General features: G+C 35.0%; 1 protein-coding gene across 1 annotated transcript in view; it reads left to right on the top strand.

Annotated features, from left to right (window-relative positions):
* Positions 1 to 18,306, top strand: part of LOC148954028 (dual specificity protein phosphatase 10-like) — a 43,284-nt gene extending 24,978 nt beyond the window's left edge. The window contains exons 3-4 of the mRNA XM_089085751.1: positions 1,353 to 1,718; positions 14,597 to 18,306. Of these exons, the coding sequence (XP_088941877.1) occupies positions 1,353 to 1,718; positions 14,597 to 15,120 (890 nt within the window). The 3' untranslated portion in view covers positions 15,121 to 18,306. The remainder of the gene's footprint in view (positions 1 to 1,352; positions 1,719 to 14,596) is intronic.
* Positions 18,307 to 18,848: the final 542 nt, after the last annotated feature.

Below are 18,848 nucleotides of genomic sequence, written 5' to 3'. Positions count from 1 at the left end.
GTAAATGAATCATTTGTTGAGAGTGATCCGAGTTCAAGACCAGCGGGCGAAAGTGTCGTTTAATTGTTTTTACCGTTTCTAGTCATATTTACGCTAGTTGATATGATTATCTACTGTATATCTTTTTTAATTCACTGATGATTATTTGGGTAATTTTTTTTTACCACTTGCGGCTTGATGCAATGATGTTCATATTATTTATGTTTGTTTAGGATTTAGGAGCCTAAAAAACGAAACATGTCGCGTACCTGCAGAGCAGTGTATAATTGAGTTTTTCTTTCTCATTTTGTGTAATTTGTTCTAAGAGCTGATTTAGACCTTAGCTCCAGCTTTCGTCACTAAAAACACCATGTATAACTCCTAAGTTTATTTGTATTGCTTTTTTTTTGCTTATTGCTCCGTCTTTTCCTTTTTTGTATGACGGGTTTTCCAATAAATAATAATAATAATTATGCTTCAATGTGGAGATTATGAAAGCTTGGGAGTTTTGTAAAGTATCTCGTCAGGCTTCAAAATGACAAGATATGCTTGAATGCTTCTGAATTTCTCATTTAATATGTCTCCTTCATGCTCGCAAATTCTCGTATAAATCTACAAAACAAAAAGTTTACTTTTATTTTGTAAATGCTTTTAAGGGGAATTAAAACATTAAAAGTAATAAGCTACTTCAGTAAGAAAGACCGGGTGACTGCAAAATCTCGAGTGATACAGAAGTTCAGACTAAACCTGTAGACGGGAGTGCAAGGCTTAGTATTCTTTTATGGAGCAGATATTCAATATAGGCATGAAAAGCAATTTTCTAGATAAATGTTTCAAACTTATTTCACTTTAGGATATCCTGCCTTTTTTTCGAATTACTAATTCAAGATTTTGTATAAGCTCTTGTTAATTATGATAAAAAAGAAATATTTTTGCTAAAAATCGGGATTTATCATAGTTGTACTGTACGAGTTTTCGCTCCCCGTACAATCAAAATAACCATGGATACGGTCTTTATAATTTGTATACAATAATAATGTAATAAAAATTTCAGTTAGGTCTTAAGCAACTTCCGAGTGTCGCCATAATTTCTTATATGTTACGTGTTAGGGCACTTTCCTGGAAGCGGTGCCTCCATAAAATGCTCCACAAAATAAAATCATGCGCACGTGTCTGCTTACAATATATAAAATTAAATTGGTAACCTAAAAAAGCAAAATATTTATATCCGTTTTACACTTATTTTTCGTATTATCTTAATATTTTTCATTTCAATAAGGACCTTTCCTTTGTAGTTACATCCCGTACAGATTTATTTTGCCTTAGTAATTACAAATAAATATATTATAATACTCTTTTCAATTTATTCATAGGAGGTCTTCGTGAATTCCAAAAGCAGTACAAAAACTTATGTATCAATGTCGTGTCATCGCCACCTATCTGCTTAGTCCATTGTTCAGCTACTTGTAACTGCAAATCACCTTCCCCGACTCCAAGCCGGGAAGACCTGAATAATTTCCCTGCTACAATGATTCTCCCATGTGTCTACCTTGGTAATGGCAGAGATGCTGCAGACATACAAAGCTTGTCCATGCTTGGAATTACACGCGTTATTAATGTTACGACAGACATTCCTGATCATCATAAGGTTACTGGCGTTAAGTACCTGACCTTGCCTGCTGCTGATTCTGGACATCAAAATTTGAGGCAATTCTTTGAGCAAGCCTTTGATTTTATCGGTAAGTTGTGGCTGTTCTTTCTATGCTTTTGGTCATCAGTGCACACGGGCTAATTTTTAGGGGGAGGGGTGTCAGATAGTGGCGTCGCTAGCCTTTCTTGCGCCAGGGGCAAAATATTGATTAGAGCCTCCCTCTCCCTGTCTCGCAGAAATTTTCAGGCCAAGTTCTAAGAAAATTGTCATTTATTAACACAGTTTTTTATTTATCTAAATCTGATTTTTCTTACTTTATATGAGAAAAGACAAGACCGTATCAAGGAGGGGTTAGGGGTTTTTTTTTTTTTACCCCCCCCCCCAAGAAAAAAGTTCTTTTGTAACCCCACCCCACCGGATACGACCGTGGGAAAAGATGGGAAAATTAAAATTTCGGATTTAATTTCTTTATACTTACTGCCAACTGCGCCCTCTACTTTATTTTGATAAAAATTAAATTTTAAAAATAGCAAAATGATTATAAACGTTAGATTGTTTATAGGAAATGTTACCCCCAAAAATGTCTGCGCCTGGGGCAAGTGGCCCTGTCCCTCCCTTAAACTGCCTCAGGTATCAGATGACTTTTTATCAGTGAGAATATGTGAATTACCAAAAAGGCACATTTTGAGACCAGAATTTTGTAATGTCTGTAGGGAATCCTTCCTGCCCACGTATGGGGAATTTCCTCTCTGTGCTGACGTGTTTTGGTTTTGTTGGTCAACTCAATTATACGTGCAAATAAAAGGTAATTTTTCTGGTCCAAATGAATTGTCTGGAATCTGACGTGCAAACAAAGTCATTAACTACTATGTTGTTGTGCTGTTGTGCTATCATCATCTCTATTTCCGAGTAATTAGGAATTTAATGGGTCCATCTGTCGCCTCTAACGAACTTTTTAAGTAATTTTAAGTCATCCCTAAGCAAGGTGTGCCTCATCCATTAAGAAAGTATTATTTTCTGCTCAACTGTGCTCCTGAGCCTGAAGACTGCACTTCAAGAAATAATAGCTTTCTAAAATGAATATTTAGCGACGTTGGTTGCCGCAGCCGCTTAAGGATGCCCTTTATTGTTTTAGTAATTTCGGATGATCTCTAACTGTGGCTGGGCGGTTCTATTAAGGAACAAGGTTAGTGGCGTAATTTTTTTACAATCCTTGGGGGGAGGGAGGACGGATCTAGAGCAACATCTTGGGGGAGGACCAATGTGACAAGGGCGCCAATGAGCAAGATTTTGGGGGGAGCCCAATGTGACAAAGGTGCCAATAATTGACCAAATTGACAAATTTATTCTAATAAAAGAGTAATAGAAAAGAAAACAAGGAATGACGGTGCCAGGAAAATCTTGGGAGGTCCCTCCGGCCCCCTCGATCCGCCCCTGGGGGGGGGCAAAGTTGAAGTCAATTTTCCCAAATCAAGCGAAAATGACAGTGAAAACTGAAAAATTAGCCATACAGTACCATAAAGGCCAAGATATAGCCTGCTAAAGAAAACTGACCCGTTTCTGTGTATGCTTGAATTCTGTAGGCTTATCATAGTCTTGACAAAATTTTGAAGAAACTAAATTTCAGCGGGGGTGGGTAAACTGGGGTCTGGGTGGGGGGGGGCAGTTGCTCGTCCTGTCCCATAGTAAGCCTGAGTAAGGTCATTCAAAAATAATAAGCAAGGTTTTCTTGCCCACGCAATTGAAATTAAGGTTATGCATATTACATCTTTAGAAATAATTGTTTACTTATCCAACGTTTCTTAAGTGAATTTTTGTTTGGCCAAACAACAAGTAGGTTTAGATTTGATCAGACTCTTAGAATGTCATGCATTCTTTGCCTATGTGTCAAAGAACTAAAAATTTAAATGTTACGACAGAGTTTGAGAACAAATATTCTAGTGAATCACATTAATTCTGAAAGATATTCACCTGAGGCCAGTTCTTTTCTCTCTTTTCTCTCGTTCTAATTATAAACTTCTCATTTTGAAATCTCAATGTTGGAAAACATCTGGTAGTCCATTGCTCTGGGAAATCTTTCTTCTTCCTCTTTAATAAATTTACTGACATCAATAAACAGAATATTAAAGATTATGATGACTTTTTTCTGTTAATTCTTTCTTTTATTATTTTAAATAAGTTACAAAATATAATATATTAAAGAATGATTTGGAAAACACCGAATACAACACAGAGAAACTTCAAAAATTGAAGTATCTCCAATTTTTTAAAATCAAAGTGTGAAAATTTGTATGTGAGTCAAACTAATTGGTTTTTCCAAAGGCTTAAAGAATATAATAAGAAATAAAAAGTGCAAGAAGTATGTGAAATTTCTCTGTCCAAATTTTTTGTTTATTTATGCCTCCGCCATCCGCAAAATCCTTTACTAGCCCCCGTGCTTCAACCCTAAAAAAACTGTATTATTCAGAAGGTTTCGTTCCTTTACTAAGGACCTGTTATTTTTGAAATTTATTCTCTTTGGTGCTGATGAGTTCTGGAATGTCGTACATTGCCCATTTATCTAACTGTTAGATACATTACTGTACTGCCTTTCTAGTCTCGTATATGGGGCGGGGGCGATGTTGTGAGATATCGATATTGTATGATATTGCTATGATTTCTTGTATTTTCCACATCATTCCTGGAGTTCCCATGTTTTTTTTCAGATTATGCCCCTCTGAAAGTGGGGCGATTTTTAGTAGTTTTGTGTCTATTAGTGTGTTGTCAATTATTTACTTGTGTTTTGAGAACCTAGGAACATGTGAACATCACTGCGACCCAGGGATGTGCACAGAGGGAGGCCTGCCAAAAATTTATATGCTTGAATAATATCTTAAATATTTTCATATAATTTGTACATACTCTTCTTTTTGAATATTTTTTACCCCTGCCGACCAGTTGGGTTGCCTGAAACTACCCGAGTCCTTGTAGACTTCTTTAATAAGAAGAAATAACCAAAAATATGATGTATTAGTCAATGCTAGAAGCATAAGACTGTACTGCCAAAACTTTAGATATATTTAAATCTTGTGGCGGAATGTTTTTGAATATTTCTTAGAGGGGATTTCATACCATATTGCCCGAGTTTGCTCTCAAGCTGTAGAATAGTACTGGGCCATTTTCTTCCAAGGAAAATTCTGTGTGTAAGTAAGATCTAACAATTTAACATATATATTAGTGTTTTCATGGACTCAGTCAGGATCGTATTTTGGAGGAAATCCAACTTATTTCGAGGGAAAGGGGATCCAACGGGCACAAATACGGTCATTTTATTTTTAAAGACAGTTTTTCTTGGGCTATAAAAATGTTGGTTGGATGTTGGCTGCTTGAAAATAAGATACAACACACATTTAGCTAAAAGCGGAAAACCAATTTCCTGTTGCCAATGACTAATGCCAAACTTCCTATCACATATGTGTTTTTTTTAATATTCAGTGATAATAGGGATGTGATTCACTTTCTATTTCTGCTTAACAAATTATAATAAATCTGTTTCCTAGTACATATTTCAATCACTTTGAGATACGTATTAGGAATTTTATTTGGAAATAGTGCCTTGAAGCCGTGGCTAAAGAAATGAAATTTAAATTATCACGCTCTTTTCTGACAGTAGTAAGTTATGCTAGGACTCGAGGGGTTATGCACTTGGTACTTCGCGGGCAATGTAGCAAGGGAGGCAAAGACGTAGAACTAGAAAAAGGCCTGGCCAGAAAGTACCTTCAGAATTGCAGTCATTTCCACCATAAGGCACATTTGTCTAATCTGTTTTGTGAGAGGAGTGGGTGAAAATTTTAACGGAAAACCTAGAAAAGAAACATCAAGAAGATCTTTCTTGGTCAAAATTTATATGATACTTGGTTCGTTTGTGGTAACGGAATAGTGGTATATTATTTCTATCTACAGTTCAGGAATCATAGATACAAATCAATGTTCATTATCAGGTTGTTTTTTTAATCAGATTAATGCCGGCAAAAAATTAACTTCAGCTTTAGTTTCGTAGCTAGGTCAATGAACTGTTTTGAATTTGTTTTAAGATCCTGTGAATGAGTTGCATTGGAGACGTATTTAATTTCTGTTCGTTCCTGTTATAGTTTTGCTTCGAAGGACGTAAGAAGAAAAAAATATGCATAAACACAAACATCGGTTTTGGATCCTATTTGAATATTTCCTGTTTCTCAGATATACTTCTATTTTTAACGTATATTTCACACAAAGCGTTGGTACAGAGGGGCAGTGTAGCCATATTGGCTCATTTCCTCCAAACTGGCTAATTTTGATGATGACTGGCGGGTACATTTTCAAGCTATGGTTGTTATTGGGGGTTTATGGTTGTTATTAGTATAGACCAGGGTTATATATATAGGAATTATCATATATAGGAATACATAGGAATTATCATTAGTTGCTTGTTGTGGCAAAACGTTGTGTGCCTTATTTGACTCGTGTTTTCAAAGGCCCTGTCGAATTTTTGGTGTGTTTTTCAAAGACTTTGGCTTATTTTTTGTCTCACCTTCTGGCAACACTGTAGAGGAGGAAACTGCCTCTTAAAATTGAATGCTTGGTACTTGTCGGTTTGTGGAAACACACCCAAAAAGTGAAGTTAGGTTAATCCTATTGAAAAATAACAAAACATGATGGCAAAATTTACTTATGGAACAAAATTATGGGAACCTAACCCAACCCAACGTAACCTAACCCCCACTCCCATCCCTAATGTGCAAATATATAGCCCAAATTATACAAGTCCAATGTATTCTGTCTTAGTCCAATGCATTGTTATCATCCATCACTTGCTTTTGTAGCTATGAAACCGGTTTTCTAAGATGTAATCTAAGCGTAATTCTCGAGTGTGTTTCCAATAACCGACAAGTACCGAATGCTTGAACTAGTATTATCACTCCTAGATATCTACTAAGCACGTATATATATAATCTATGTCGGGGGAGGTTTAGGTGCAAATTTTACAAAAAAGCTAGAAAATAAGGAGAAAATTCGTATGAACTTAATAGCATAATAAGCCAATTTGTAAGTTATAGATATCAAACTTTTTATTCACCTTTTAGTACAAGATAGTCATGCTATCAATGATTTTCCTCTTTTGCCAAACCGCGGTTTGTGGATTTTTCCTTCTCTGCCTCTAAAGTCTTAGGCAAATTTTGTCTCAGAATATCTTTTTTGCTTGTACCGCTCTGCGGTTCATATCCGAAATGGAAGTTTTCAACGATTGCTTTAACTGAAAAACAATGTTTTGCTGCCTACACTGTCAAAAAGAATAAAATAAGATGAAGGGATATCCTTGCTTAACATATATTTACAAAGGGCTTAAGACGGTTAGTATTCATTGCCATAACCTACCAGGAGGGTTTCTAGGTTCGGCCCTTCACTTAATGTGAAACTTAAAACTTAAAAAAGGAAATTTGCGCATGCTGTCCAATGGTCTGGGTTGCGCAGGTACAGATCTCTTGATTCGATGCCTTCGGCCAGGAGTGTAGTGTGTGGTTGGGGGCAAATCTTCAAACGCTTCCTGTGTTTCCCTCCCCCCCACCTGATTTCTCCAGGTGATCTGAGAAGCGATTTAATAAATTCGGTATTTTTGGGGTATTTCGTGACTAAAAATGAACCGAACTAAACATAATGTTTCTGTAGTTCCCCTCACCGAATCAAAATCATATATATGACCCTTTTTTACGTTTTCTAAGATTAAAAACATCTTCTCCTCGTCGACCGAAAACTTACTGCCGTTGCAAAGTGTATATGGAATGATGCTTCTGATCAAATCCTATACTTAGTCCTAGTTTTCTTCATGGTTGCATCAGTAACTACAACCTTGTAAAGAAACAATCACAGCCTATTGGATACGAAATGTTGAACTGTCTATTGACAAATATTTTCCATTCAGGGCTTTTCTGAAAACCATTGTTTTTTAATCAGATTTAATTCAACAGTCATTTGTAGCTATGAGAAGAAATTTCTTAGAATTCCGAAAAACAGCCTGAAATCTGAAAACCTCTTGAAAATGAAGTCAAATTGAAATAAGAACAACACTTTTGAAATTATCCTGGTTGCTAAGAATTGCTAGTGAAAACCCTCGATTGGAGGTTTAAAATACACCCCTGGGGACAACAAGGTAAATCGTATTTTTGGATGGTAACACTGATGTATTATTTATTATTCTTGTTTTACTAGGTTGGGGTCAGTGGTTTTAGAATATTGGAGTAGGTAATATTTGGAAGGAAATGAAAACATATGGTGTTCTTTTCAAGTAACGAAATATTTCTAGCAAAGAGAGCTAAGGATCGTCATGTTGAATTTAACTCGATCTTTAGCTAATTTTAGAGGGACAAAAGAATTTTGTTGTGACAATTTATCAAATCCTCGGTTCCATAAACTACCTTTGTGTCTTAGATCAGGAAAAATTTATCAGGAGACACAAACAAATTAATAAATACCAATCTAACAAAGCAGTTTGCTCTGAGTTTTTGCCTGTTAATACCCATAGCCTAGTATATTTACATATGTCAACCAGTGTGTTTTCAGCTTTCTGTCTTTTCAAAATTATCTTTGGTTGAAAACCCAATACGTGTTTCTTTCTTGGAAACGACTGAGTATGAAGTTAGATTACAACTATCTTCGTATCCTAAAATCACCTATGCTTGAAGTTAACTACCCTCATTTCTTGAATTTGACCAAAATTATCAGAACCATTCTTGCTCAATTTGATACATATATCCAACAATAGTCACTAAAGAATTGGCAATATCCATGCTTGGACAATGGGGGGGGGGGGAGAAGGGAAGCGGAGTTTCCTCCACTATCAAGCTCGAAAAATCTGGACCTGAAAAATACGAGTTTTTCAGATTGTTGAATGCACACAAATAATTATCTTATGTCCCCACGCCCTCAAGCCTCGGACATGTGCTTTTAAGGTAGTATGGCAATTGAATTAGTAAATTGTGTTCGGATAGGTTGCACTTGCTGGAAAAAAATGAAGGGGTGTTATTCAGTAAATGAACCTGTAATATCGTCCATTAAAAATTTCCCTTAAATTGCAAAGTAGCCAGTTGAAACATTTATTTCGTCGTATAATGTTCACTGATAATTACGATTCAAAATGGTATTGAATCGTAAATGTATGAGAATAGGAAAAAGCCGAAGTTTTTGTTTAGATATTTCTGCACAGGACTGAAATATCCAGTAGAAAATTTTGTCACATGTGATATAGTACCAGAAAAAAGCTAGAAGAGTAGTGTATATTTTTGAAAAAACAATTGACTATCTAGATCAGAAGATGACGCATCTTTATCTTAATAGGATGGCGTTTTAATAGCTGTTAAATCGTAAAAGCATTCTGAATGTCTCAACACAGCTTCAAACATAATTTTTCATTAAAGATACCCCCCCCTTTTTTTATTGTGATATCAATGCGAGACAAATTTAAACAATACAGCCTTTCCTAGTTCAGAGTGGGAATCATTGAAAAAGTCAAAGTAAAAAGATGCATGTCAAGTTCACTACATCACAAGCAGTATAGTGAAAAAAAAATATGCAAAGTCTGAAAATAGAGAACGCGTGAGGATGCATGGATACGAATATAGTTCGGCGTTGCCAACGCGGTAGAGTCTTTGGTTCAATTTAGAGGTCCTGGTACAATGCGTTACAATTGGAAATTTTTCGGCACAATATAAACTTTCCGCTACATTTGGATTTATTTGATCCTTTCTGACTCGGATATCTATTCTGTCTGTCAAGTAAATCTGAAAACTTGATTTGGTTGCGCGGAAAATTTCTGGAAAAATGGTTTAATTTTGGATTTGCATATGTTTCCCCAGAAAATAGCTCATACTGTATTGAGGATACATGGTATATATTAGAGGAAGAGTTGAGTTCAGTGAAATCTCATTACCCAAGTGATTTAGTTTTTCTAGCAGGAGATTTTAACGCTTATACTTCCGTACAAAAAGAATTAAATGTAGATTTTATTTCAGATGAAGATGACCCTTTATGTGAGATGATACCTTCACTTTACCTTAGGTATGAATGTTGATTAAGAGGATAGTGATTTTAGTATGTCTTCATTTTATTTATCCTTTTTCTTTTCTTTTTTGTTTTGTATATGGCTGTAAAAAGCTTTAATAATACATTATTATTATTATTATTCAAGTTTTAGTTTATCCAAATTTTTCTTCTTGCTATGGTAATGTCTTAACCTGCTGTTTAGTGTACAAATCAATCTCCCGCGGTAGAATTTTAGTCGGAAAACTGGCACAGTTTATTTCAAAGTGTTGGCAACGCTGAAATAGTTTTTGTACTATGTCAATCAAACATGTTTGTTGAATCAACGTGAGTTTTACCCCTTTCGATGTGGCTGGAAATTTGTTATTCTGTTGTATAGAAACAATTCCTTTGGTCAACTTTCATATAATATGAGGTTAGTCTGTGCCAACGACGTAATCGTATTATACCTACTATTCAGAAATCGTAGGTACAAATCAATTTTCATCAGCATGTTATTTTTTAATAAGGTCAAAAACACTGGTGACACTGGGACAAAAACAGATTCTGTTTCAATCTCGTAACTAGGGCGGTTAACGGTCTCGAATTTGTTTTTAAGATACATTTGACTTGCATTGAAGATGTATTTCATTTGTGTACGTGGTGTTTATCATAGTTTTACTTCAGGGGATATAGGAAAAAAAAAAAAAATGAGACTCCGCTTTTGAATCTTTCCCATGTATATCCTCAATGTGAAGTATAGGTATAAGTCTAGAATTGGGACTGTTGAGAATGAAACATGTTAAGAAAACGATTCTTACATCATAATATGCAGAATTACTGTAGTTAACACATGTTGACTGCAGCTCCACTACGCTTTACCCCCTCCATCCTAATATACAAATATAAAGCCCAAATGATACATTTTCCATACATTTTGCTATGGTTCACTCTTGTTTAAACCGTAAATTGAATCAACTGTGACAAAATCAAAACCGGAAAAACACATGGGAAATATATAATTTTGGCTATATATTTGCAGTTTAGGGAGGGTGTTTGGAGGTAGAGTATAGTAGAGCTGTAGTCAAAGTGTGTTAACTACAATTATTCTGCATATTATTAGGTAATAATTGCTTTCGTTGCATGTTCCCTTCTTGGCAGCCCCAATTCTAGACTTATACCATAGTTTATAATGCTTGTACAGTTCCAAAAATTTAGAGCCTAATAAAAGATTTTTTCATTGGCAACCCAAGATTGTGCCTTGAGTTACCAACAGCCAGTATTTTCCTTTGAGAGGAGCCAAAATTGAAGAAGAGTGTCTTTCCTTTATATACCATTTCACGTATGGGCTTCTGTTTTTCAAGTAAAGTTTGAGCTACAGAGGAAAAAAAACGATCTCTTAAAAATTAAATATTTAAACTAGTATTATTGCACAAATGTCCAAATTTGATAGTCCTTAAAAAAAAGTCGGGGTAATTAAGAATCCGGTAAACACACGAGAAAGACCGCATCGAAATCTCAAAGATGCTTTATGAAAAACAGGTTTTTGCTGCCTTGTGAGGTATTGCTCACTCCGTGACAAAGATTTAAACTTGAATTTTTTGGGATTGAAGGGGGGAAAAAGGTACCTAGATTAGGTTAGGTTACGTATTTAATATATGCTATGCTTTAACCCCCCCCCCCGCCCTTAATGTGAAAATATATAGCCCAAATTCGTTCATAAACTGTTATATTTTCATCCTATTTTGTTTTATTTCATTAGCATTAACGAAATTTCACTTCTCGCGTGTTTACCGGATTCTTAATAAGTACCAAAGTTGGATATTGACATTTTCGAAAAAAATTCTCATTTTGAAAACTAGTTTTTTTTTTAATCTCGTCTTTTCAGTCGTACTAACTTCTCTACTTTTCACAACCCGTAACTGTGTTCATGTCACAGTATATAAATTATATCTTTATACTGTGGTTCATGTACAGCATATACTTTCTGATAAACAGATTTAAAAACTTGATGGTCTTATCAGCGTTGCCAATGCTTTTAAGTAAACTGTACCATTTTTCAGACTGAATTTATACCGCAAAAGGATAATATGAATCGTAACAAGAAGGAAATTTTCGATAAACTTAAATTTGATCGAACATCCGAGTAATAAAGGAGCAAGTAAAACCAAAATATACAGGAAAATTTGCATTGTACCAAAACATTACCAAGTGTACCATATTATACCAGGACCTCTAAATTGTACCTAAAACGGGACAGTTGTACTGCGTTGGCAACGCTAATTCTGATTTCGGGGCATTCGTCAACCAACTACCCAAATACGACATATGTAATTTTGAAAAGTTAAGTTTTAAAATGAATAAGTTAAATTTACTGTGCTTGGATTCAAGTAGTCTTACCAGAATTTCCAAGCAATGCCAATTTTAATCTTACATCGCACGATTCTTTTAAGTTTATAAATCTGCTTTGACACACTTTGGATAGGATAAACCCCCGCTGACATTCAGAATAGGTAAACAGTAAGCCTCATACAGGCTGTCGAAACACCCAAAAAGCAAATCAGTACAACTACGGCACCAACCCAATACAAATACGTTGGGTTCCTATTATTCCTATTCTTCCGTGAAAAATGCAATCACCTTAGAACAATACCCGGAAGTGCACCCGGAAACAGGCCGGAATCGCGGAAACTTATAGAATGTTTTGAAAAGGTTTCTAACGGTTTCTGTATTAAGAAAGCAATGGCATCCGGTCGTTTTTGAATTAGTAAAAACACCAGGGCGGGAGAGATGTATATAAATGTGATGATCTCCAGGTTCTTAAAAGAAGAAAAAAAATAAAATGCTATTAGAAAAAGACCGGGGGTTATAGACGCCTTAAACCTCTTTCATTAGTGGTGGCATGGTTTAATGTGTTTGGGGTCAATAGTGGCCGGATGGTGGCACTCAGGAGGATTTACACCCACGGAAGACTCGATTCAGAGTATATTTACTCCGATACTAACCACCACATCTAGGCTTGGATACTCTTAAGTCTGACTCTTAACCCTTAAGAATTCTTGGGTACAATTATCCAAGGACATGAATCCAAAGAATAGTGGGGGTTAGCCAGGTGGCTGGAAAGTGACATTTACCTCGAAAACAATATTTTCTAAATACATATGAAACGTTTTAAAAGTTTCTTAAAAAGGGAATAAAAATAATTTATTTATATTCCCTCTTCATTGTGCATCCCTCCTATTTTAAGCTCCAGGCTATTTCTATTGGGTCGAAGAGGGGAATCGTTTAAATATCATTTCAGTATTTGGGTTCATTCCACACCTGTCTTTTGAGTGTAAAAATTTAGTGTAATATGAATTCAAAGATAGTCTACTGAATGCCAGTAAACTTTGCTTAGTCGAACAGACTGATTGGTCTTCCAAATCCTCTCAACCTTGTTACCCCCATGAAACCCTTCAAATAAATAGCGTGAATCATAGAACTCTGCTGGGTATATACCATAGTAATAATAATAGTAATATTAATTTTGTTGCAAGCTTGTTCCTTGAGAAAGGTTCTCTTCTATTGAAGGTTTTTTTTTAATGTATATATTTTGTATTGTTCTATGGAATTGTGTGTAAATTATATTCATCTTCCTTTCCTGAAAGGGAAGAATTTTCCGCGGGAGGAATTTTTGGGTGTGAATTTTCCGGAAGGAATACGCTGGAAGCCTTCCAAACGGACCATTAGCCATACTAATAGATACAAACGGATATTTTATATTTGATGATTTGATCTTCGAAGATCTCATCTTGGATCTGAACAGAAGAACTTAAAATACATTTTAGAAACGGCCAGATTTAGATTATGTCTACGGATATAGATCTTGACGGAAATATGTGCATTTTTCTCTTTTTTAAATGACTATGATTTACCTCGCTTTTCTTCGTTGTCCGAACCTTCTCGTTTCGCCCTCAGAAAGTAAAAGCCCCAGTTGGAAATAGTAAGGAAAGTTGGCACAAATCTAACTCGTTTTTTTTTTATCTTTGTTGGGACTCCATCAATGTGTGGTTCAGCCACCATTTCATGCATATTTTTTTTCTTCACAATTCACTTGTATTCACCGTAGCTTTGTTTAATCTCGCAGAAATTCTAGTATTCCTCTGTTGAATGTTAGGGTTCTGAGAAACCCCAAGGGAAAAACTAGTCAGGATTATAAATGAAATTCGTATATAGCAGACCCGATTCTGGAGGGAGGATTTGCAAATATTAAAAACTGCGTAAGCAGTTTAAGATTAAATTGATTTTATTTTCGAACAAAAATCCTGTATACGCCCTTGCCTTCACCCCCTGAGACTAAAAATGTCTAAATTTTTTCAATATGTTTCCCTCGGAATTATTGTTTATGTATGAGAATATTGTTGACGTATCGTTAGTAACTCATTCCTTGTCTGGGGCTTATTAGTATGATGCTTGTCAATCCCTCAATTCATTGACTGCTTTTCACTACAATTCTTCTTTGAAATTCGCCCACGGTCTCCAGAATTAAAGGAATCTCATTTCTCGAATACGCCTACACGAAGGAAAAATATAATGATTTCTGGGAGACTTTGAGGCCCTTTTGGGACCTTTCAGAATTTTTGACGCCTACAGGGGAAAAATGTTGTTTAAAGTTGAGGATCAAGCCGTACAGTAAAACCTAATTAAGAAAATAATTCTATTGTAACGTTGAAGCTATAAAAAAACGGTACTTTTTTGTCCTGTAATCAGTGTAGGACAGTGTAATATCCTGTAATCAGCAAGTTATTTTTGTATACTATAGGGTCTGATTAAAAAAGAGACTTTTTTTTTAGCAATAACATTCAATGTTGTTGATTTTTAGGTTAAGATATTTAAACATTCCAAGTACAACACTGAATATTCGTTCCATAACATATATTTAATTTTTTATTCTAGATGCCGCACGTCAAGAAAATCAGGGAGTATTAATTCACTGTCACGCTGGTATTTCAAGGTCACCAACTATTTCCATTGCTTACCTCATCTTCAAATGCGGAATGACTTTGGTTGATGCATACACATTTGTGAAAACCAGACGAAAGATCATATCACCAAATTTTAATTTCATGGGCCAGCTACTTGAGTTTGAACAAGAACTTAATGGGAAAATCCGCAATATTGAGGAAATCAAACTCCCATTAGAACTTAGGTCGAGTGAGGTGGAGCCTCTTAAAGAGCGACGATTAAATGCACCATCTGGTAGTGTAACTCCATTTTTACTTCCATCCAACTCAAATACGCCATTCAATATTTCTTCGCCTGGCGTTCCTACACCCTATCCCTTCGCGTCATCACATTCATCATCAAATCCTTTCACATTTAAGAATGAGAATTCGGCTAAAACAGTGGAAGCATGCAGGAAAAGCGGCCTTATTCGATTCGAACCTCTGACTCCTACTTCAACGCACTGCAGCTTCTAAAATTGTACGCCGTGTACAAAATATGTGTTTAATAATTATTGAATAATATTACGTGCGTCAAAGTGTTTTTGCAAGAGACCACTTTATATTTTCCTAAGAATCATGAATCTAATTTCGTTTGTGTTCACTTTATGGTTTTCATCGCAATAATAGATGTGAATGTTTTACTTTTTTGCGATTTAAGAAGTGTATCGGAATTTAAAAGCTGAGAAAAGAACCTATTTGTTTTACAGTCAATCACTTTTTGAATAGCTCGCTTGTGAAGGAACGCACTCTTGCAAGCTCTTGAGTTCTTTTTAGTTCCTATAATTGTGTCCATTGTATGTGTGCGTACTCTCCGAATTTCCTGGTTTTGGGGTTTTCTCTGTATATTTGTTTTTATAGTTTCGTATAATTCACCTTGTTTTGGTGTTATGATGGACTTGCCCCACCCCCTCCATGCGATGATCTCCTGTGTATCGTAATGATGGCTGAGGCTAATTTGTTATTAAATTTATCAAAATATGATTAATTTGTTCTTATTTCAATATTTTTAGATGGCAGTATAGATCAAGTATTGCCAGACAAATTTTCTGGATTATAAAGATTTTCTAACTTTCAATTGAGGCATTCGTAGTGACCTTCATGATAGAGTCGTAACGTATTTCACGGTTATTTCCTCTTGAGATTTATAAGACTATTAAACGTAATAAAACAATAATGTGCCGATTTCCTGAATTTTACTTAACTATTTATCTTCCCCCAAAATATATTGAATTTTTTAGCCCAAACTTGTGTGAATGAACATCAATAATAATGAAAGTCATCTACAGTGATGGGGGAGGGGGGCTCGGGGCATGGGCCCCCAAAAATATTATCTTTTTGAATTTATTGGCATTTCTTATTCAAATTATCAGATTAGCTTTGCTTTTCTATTATTCCCTCTTAAATTTTTTTTATTATGCCCCCCCCCCCGTAAAAATTTCCTGCGTTTGTGCCTGACCGTCTATACTCTCAGATAGATATTTTTTTGCAAATTAGCTGAGAATTATCAACCTGATTTCCTTATTTGTGACAATTCCATTACATCGGCGGTGATAATTCAAAAGTTATAAAATAAAAAAGGATGAACTATGCATAGTTCAAATACTATGCATATCAAAAAGCGCGCCAATGTGTAACTCAAATTGTAGCATGCGTGGCGGAAGTGTGCCACGCACGGTGGAATAAGTAGTGCTCTATGACGCGCACCAGGTTGTGGGGAATTCGTGATCCTCGGGTACCAAGACATTTACTTAACAGCGAAGAAATGTTATTTGGTTATTTCAGCAACAGATTGTTTTACAAGGGCTTTTCTAACTTCACAGATAGAGCAAATACAGTTTGATATTAAAAGTTCCATTCTCTTAGGGTTTCTACAAGTTAGAAAACAGGATATAAGGCATTATGAGAAAAAAAGAAACATAAGCATCCCTCGAATAAATAAGATCCTTAAGAATAGACCCATTCAATAGATTGATTGTACTGAATTTAAGAGCATAAATGTAAAATTTCCATCTTACGAAAATTTTTACAAAACACCTTTTTAATACCGTAGATGACATGTCTTCAGATGGATATCTGTGACTGGTTACATACATGTACATTGAAGCTCTATGAAAACCTGTTAAATAATAAAAAATGTTTTGACATCTTTATTTCATAATTATGTTTATATGTAAATGACTGTACTTGTTTCAGATAAATTGATTCTTCGATTCTTCTTATCAATTTATTTTTACTTTACTTGTGAAAACTTTGTGAGATTAGTAACTTGTTTGACATCATCTTGTCAAAAAACATATTACTAATGTTTTACTGAAAGCATTTAGTAATTTAAATATGATATGACATGTTTAAAAACAGACTCCAATCTTATGATGTCCAATCTAATGATATCACATGTGTCTGATTTGATAGGGACCTATCTTTGGAAAGCGGTGTAGATGTCGAATATTAGCGGCTCAAAAATGCCTAAAAATCTACCAAAAAAAGAAAAATTACATGAATTAGGGTAAAAACTTTCCCTTTCAAGTTTACCTCCTCCTTACTTCGCAGGAAAAATTTGCGGCTTTTGCCCTCAACCCTATTCCATCCCGAACGAAAGAATAAGAAACATTTATATGACTTCCTGTGGATGGAATACACCACTAAACTAAAAATATTTTTTTTAAATAAAAAAAGTGCAATTAACGAGTCCTGCACATTTTCAAATAAAACGCCATTTCAATGTTGCATTAAAAATTTACTATCTTTACAGCCCATGAATTCATATTTTTATTTTATTTCTTTGAAGTTATAGGTTAATTTCATCGTCTTAAAACAATTCGCAATTTTGGCTCATTGTGCAGTATAGTGCGACGCCAATGTGTTTCTACTTTTTCTGGAGGCCTGTTTTGTGATTAGAACTTGATCAGGAGGCCATACATATTTAGTGACTAGAGTACTTTGGATAGCTTATTTTATGCGTGCTTTTAACTTTTGCGTATTTTTCTAGTATTTTTACAAAAATAATATAAAATTGATAAAGTAATACGCCCATTTCTAGCAACTCAATTCAATTCGTAAAAATGGAAGGCGAAGTCAGGCTGCCTCGTTACTTAGATAAATTATTGAGCAAAAACGAGTTCTGCTCAAACTGACTGAAATAAATTATTGAGTCTATTAAATGAGTTTTTTTTATGATTTTCATTGATCTCGATATCTTCACTTCTTACGCACCTCTGCTATACACGATCAGGTATGTGCCTCTGTTACTTGAGGGGCTTATTCGAGAAGACAACCATAAAAGACGAGTTTAAGGAAACTGAGAGAAAGTTGAAACACATGTAAGATTTTGGAGGTCCCTGTGGACCTCCAAAATCGATTTTGGGGGTCCCCAAATCTGCTTTTGATACCCCTGTGTACGTGCCGACAAAGTGTATATTCACTGTTTTGCACTTGAAGTGTATTTTCCTTCTGCAGTTTAAGGTATAAGAAGACATAATATTGATCATAGTCTTTTGATTTCTCATTTTCTCTAGTCGATGTTCAGATTTTTTAGACTTTTGTTCATTTGGCTGTTTTTGTTTTTTATCAAACGGTAGCTTGTGTTAGTTGATCTACATATAGTTGGACTTTCGGTATTTATGTATTATAGTTTAGGACATTAAATAAAACGTATGTCTATCAGTATTTTATTTTTTGAACTACCACTTTAGAAAAGTTTCTTTCGAAGGGAGGTTGCTGGTAAAAGAAGAAACATTCACTGGATATGTTCAAAAAAAGAAGTAATACCCAGAATGAGTAAACATAGTTTTTACACAGTACCCCTCCCCCCTTTCAATGTATATTTATCTATATAAATCCAAAATCTGAAAAATAGAAATATAATAACGATGTATGCCCCAAAGAATTATGCTTTTCATGCTTATGCCAAATCTGCAAGATTTGTTAAGTTTAGTGTTACCCATCAAAAATTATTAGTACACGAAAATATACATAATTTTTGAAAAAGGGGAGCGATCTTAATTAGGATTAATTTAAAAAACTTTCCACAAGACAAGTTTTTCAAAGAAAAGGGAAGAGCTCAATTAAGCCAAGAATGAGCAAAAATAAAGTCAAACAGTTTTCCAAGCTTAAAACTACCACAAATCACTATCAATAAATAAATGAAATACAAAACGAACAGAAATTACAATAAATAGCCGAGTCAAACTCAAAACGAGCAA

This window comes from Artemia sp. Qi Xiang Cuo, chromosome 3 (genome assembly GCF_049724085.1).
Source record: "Artemia sp. Qi Xiang Cuo chromosome 3, ASM4972408v1, whole genome shotgun sequence".
In the NCBI taxonomy this organism is placed as follows: domain Eukaryota; kingdom Metazoa; phylum Arthropoda; class Branchiopoda; order Anostraca; family Artemiidae; genus Artemia; species Artemia sp. Qi Xiang Cuo.
This window is presented reverse-complemented; position numbering and strand designations above follow the sequence as displayed.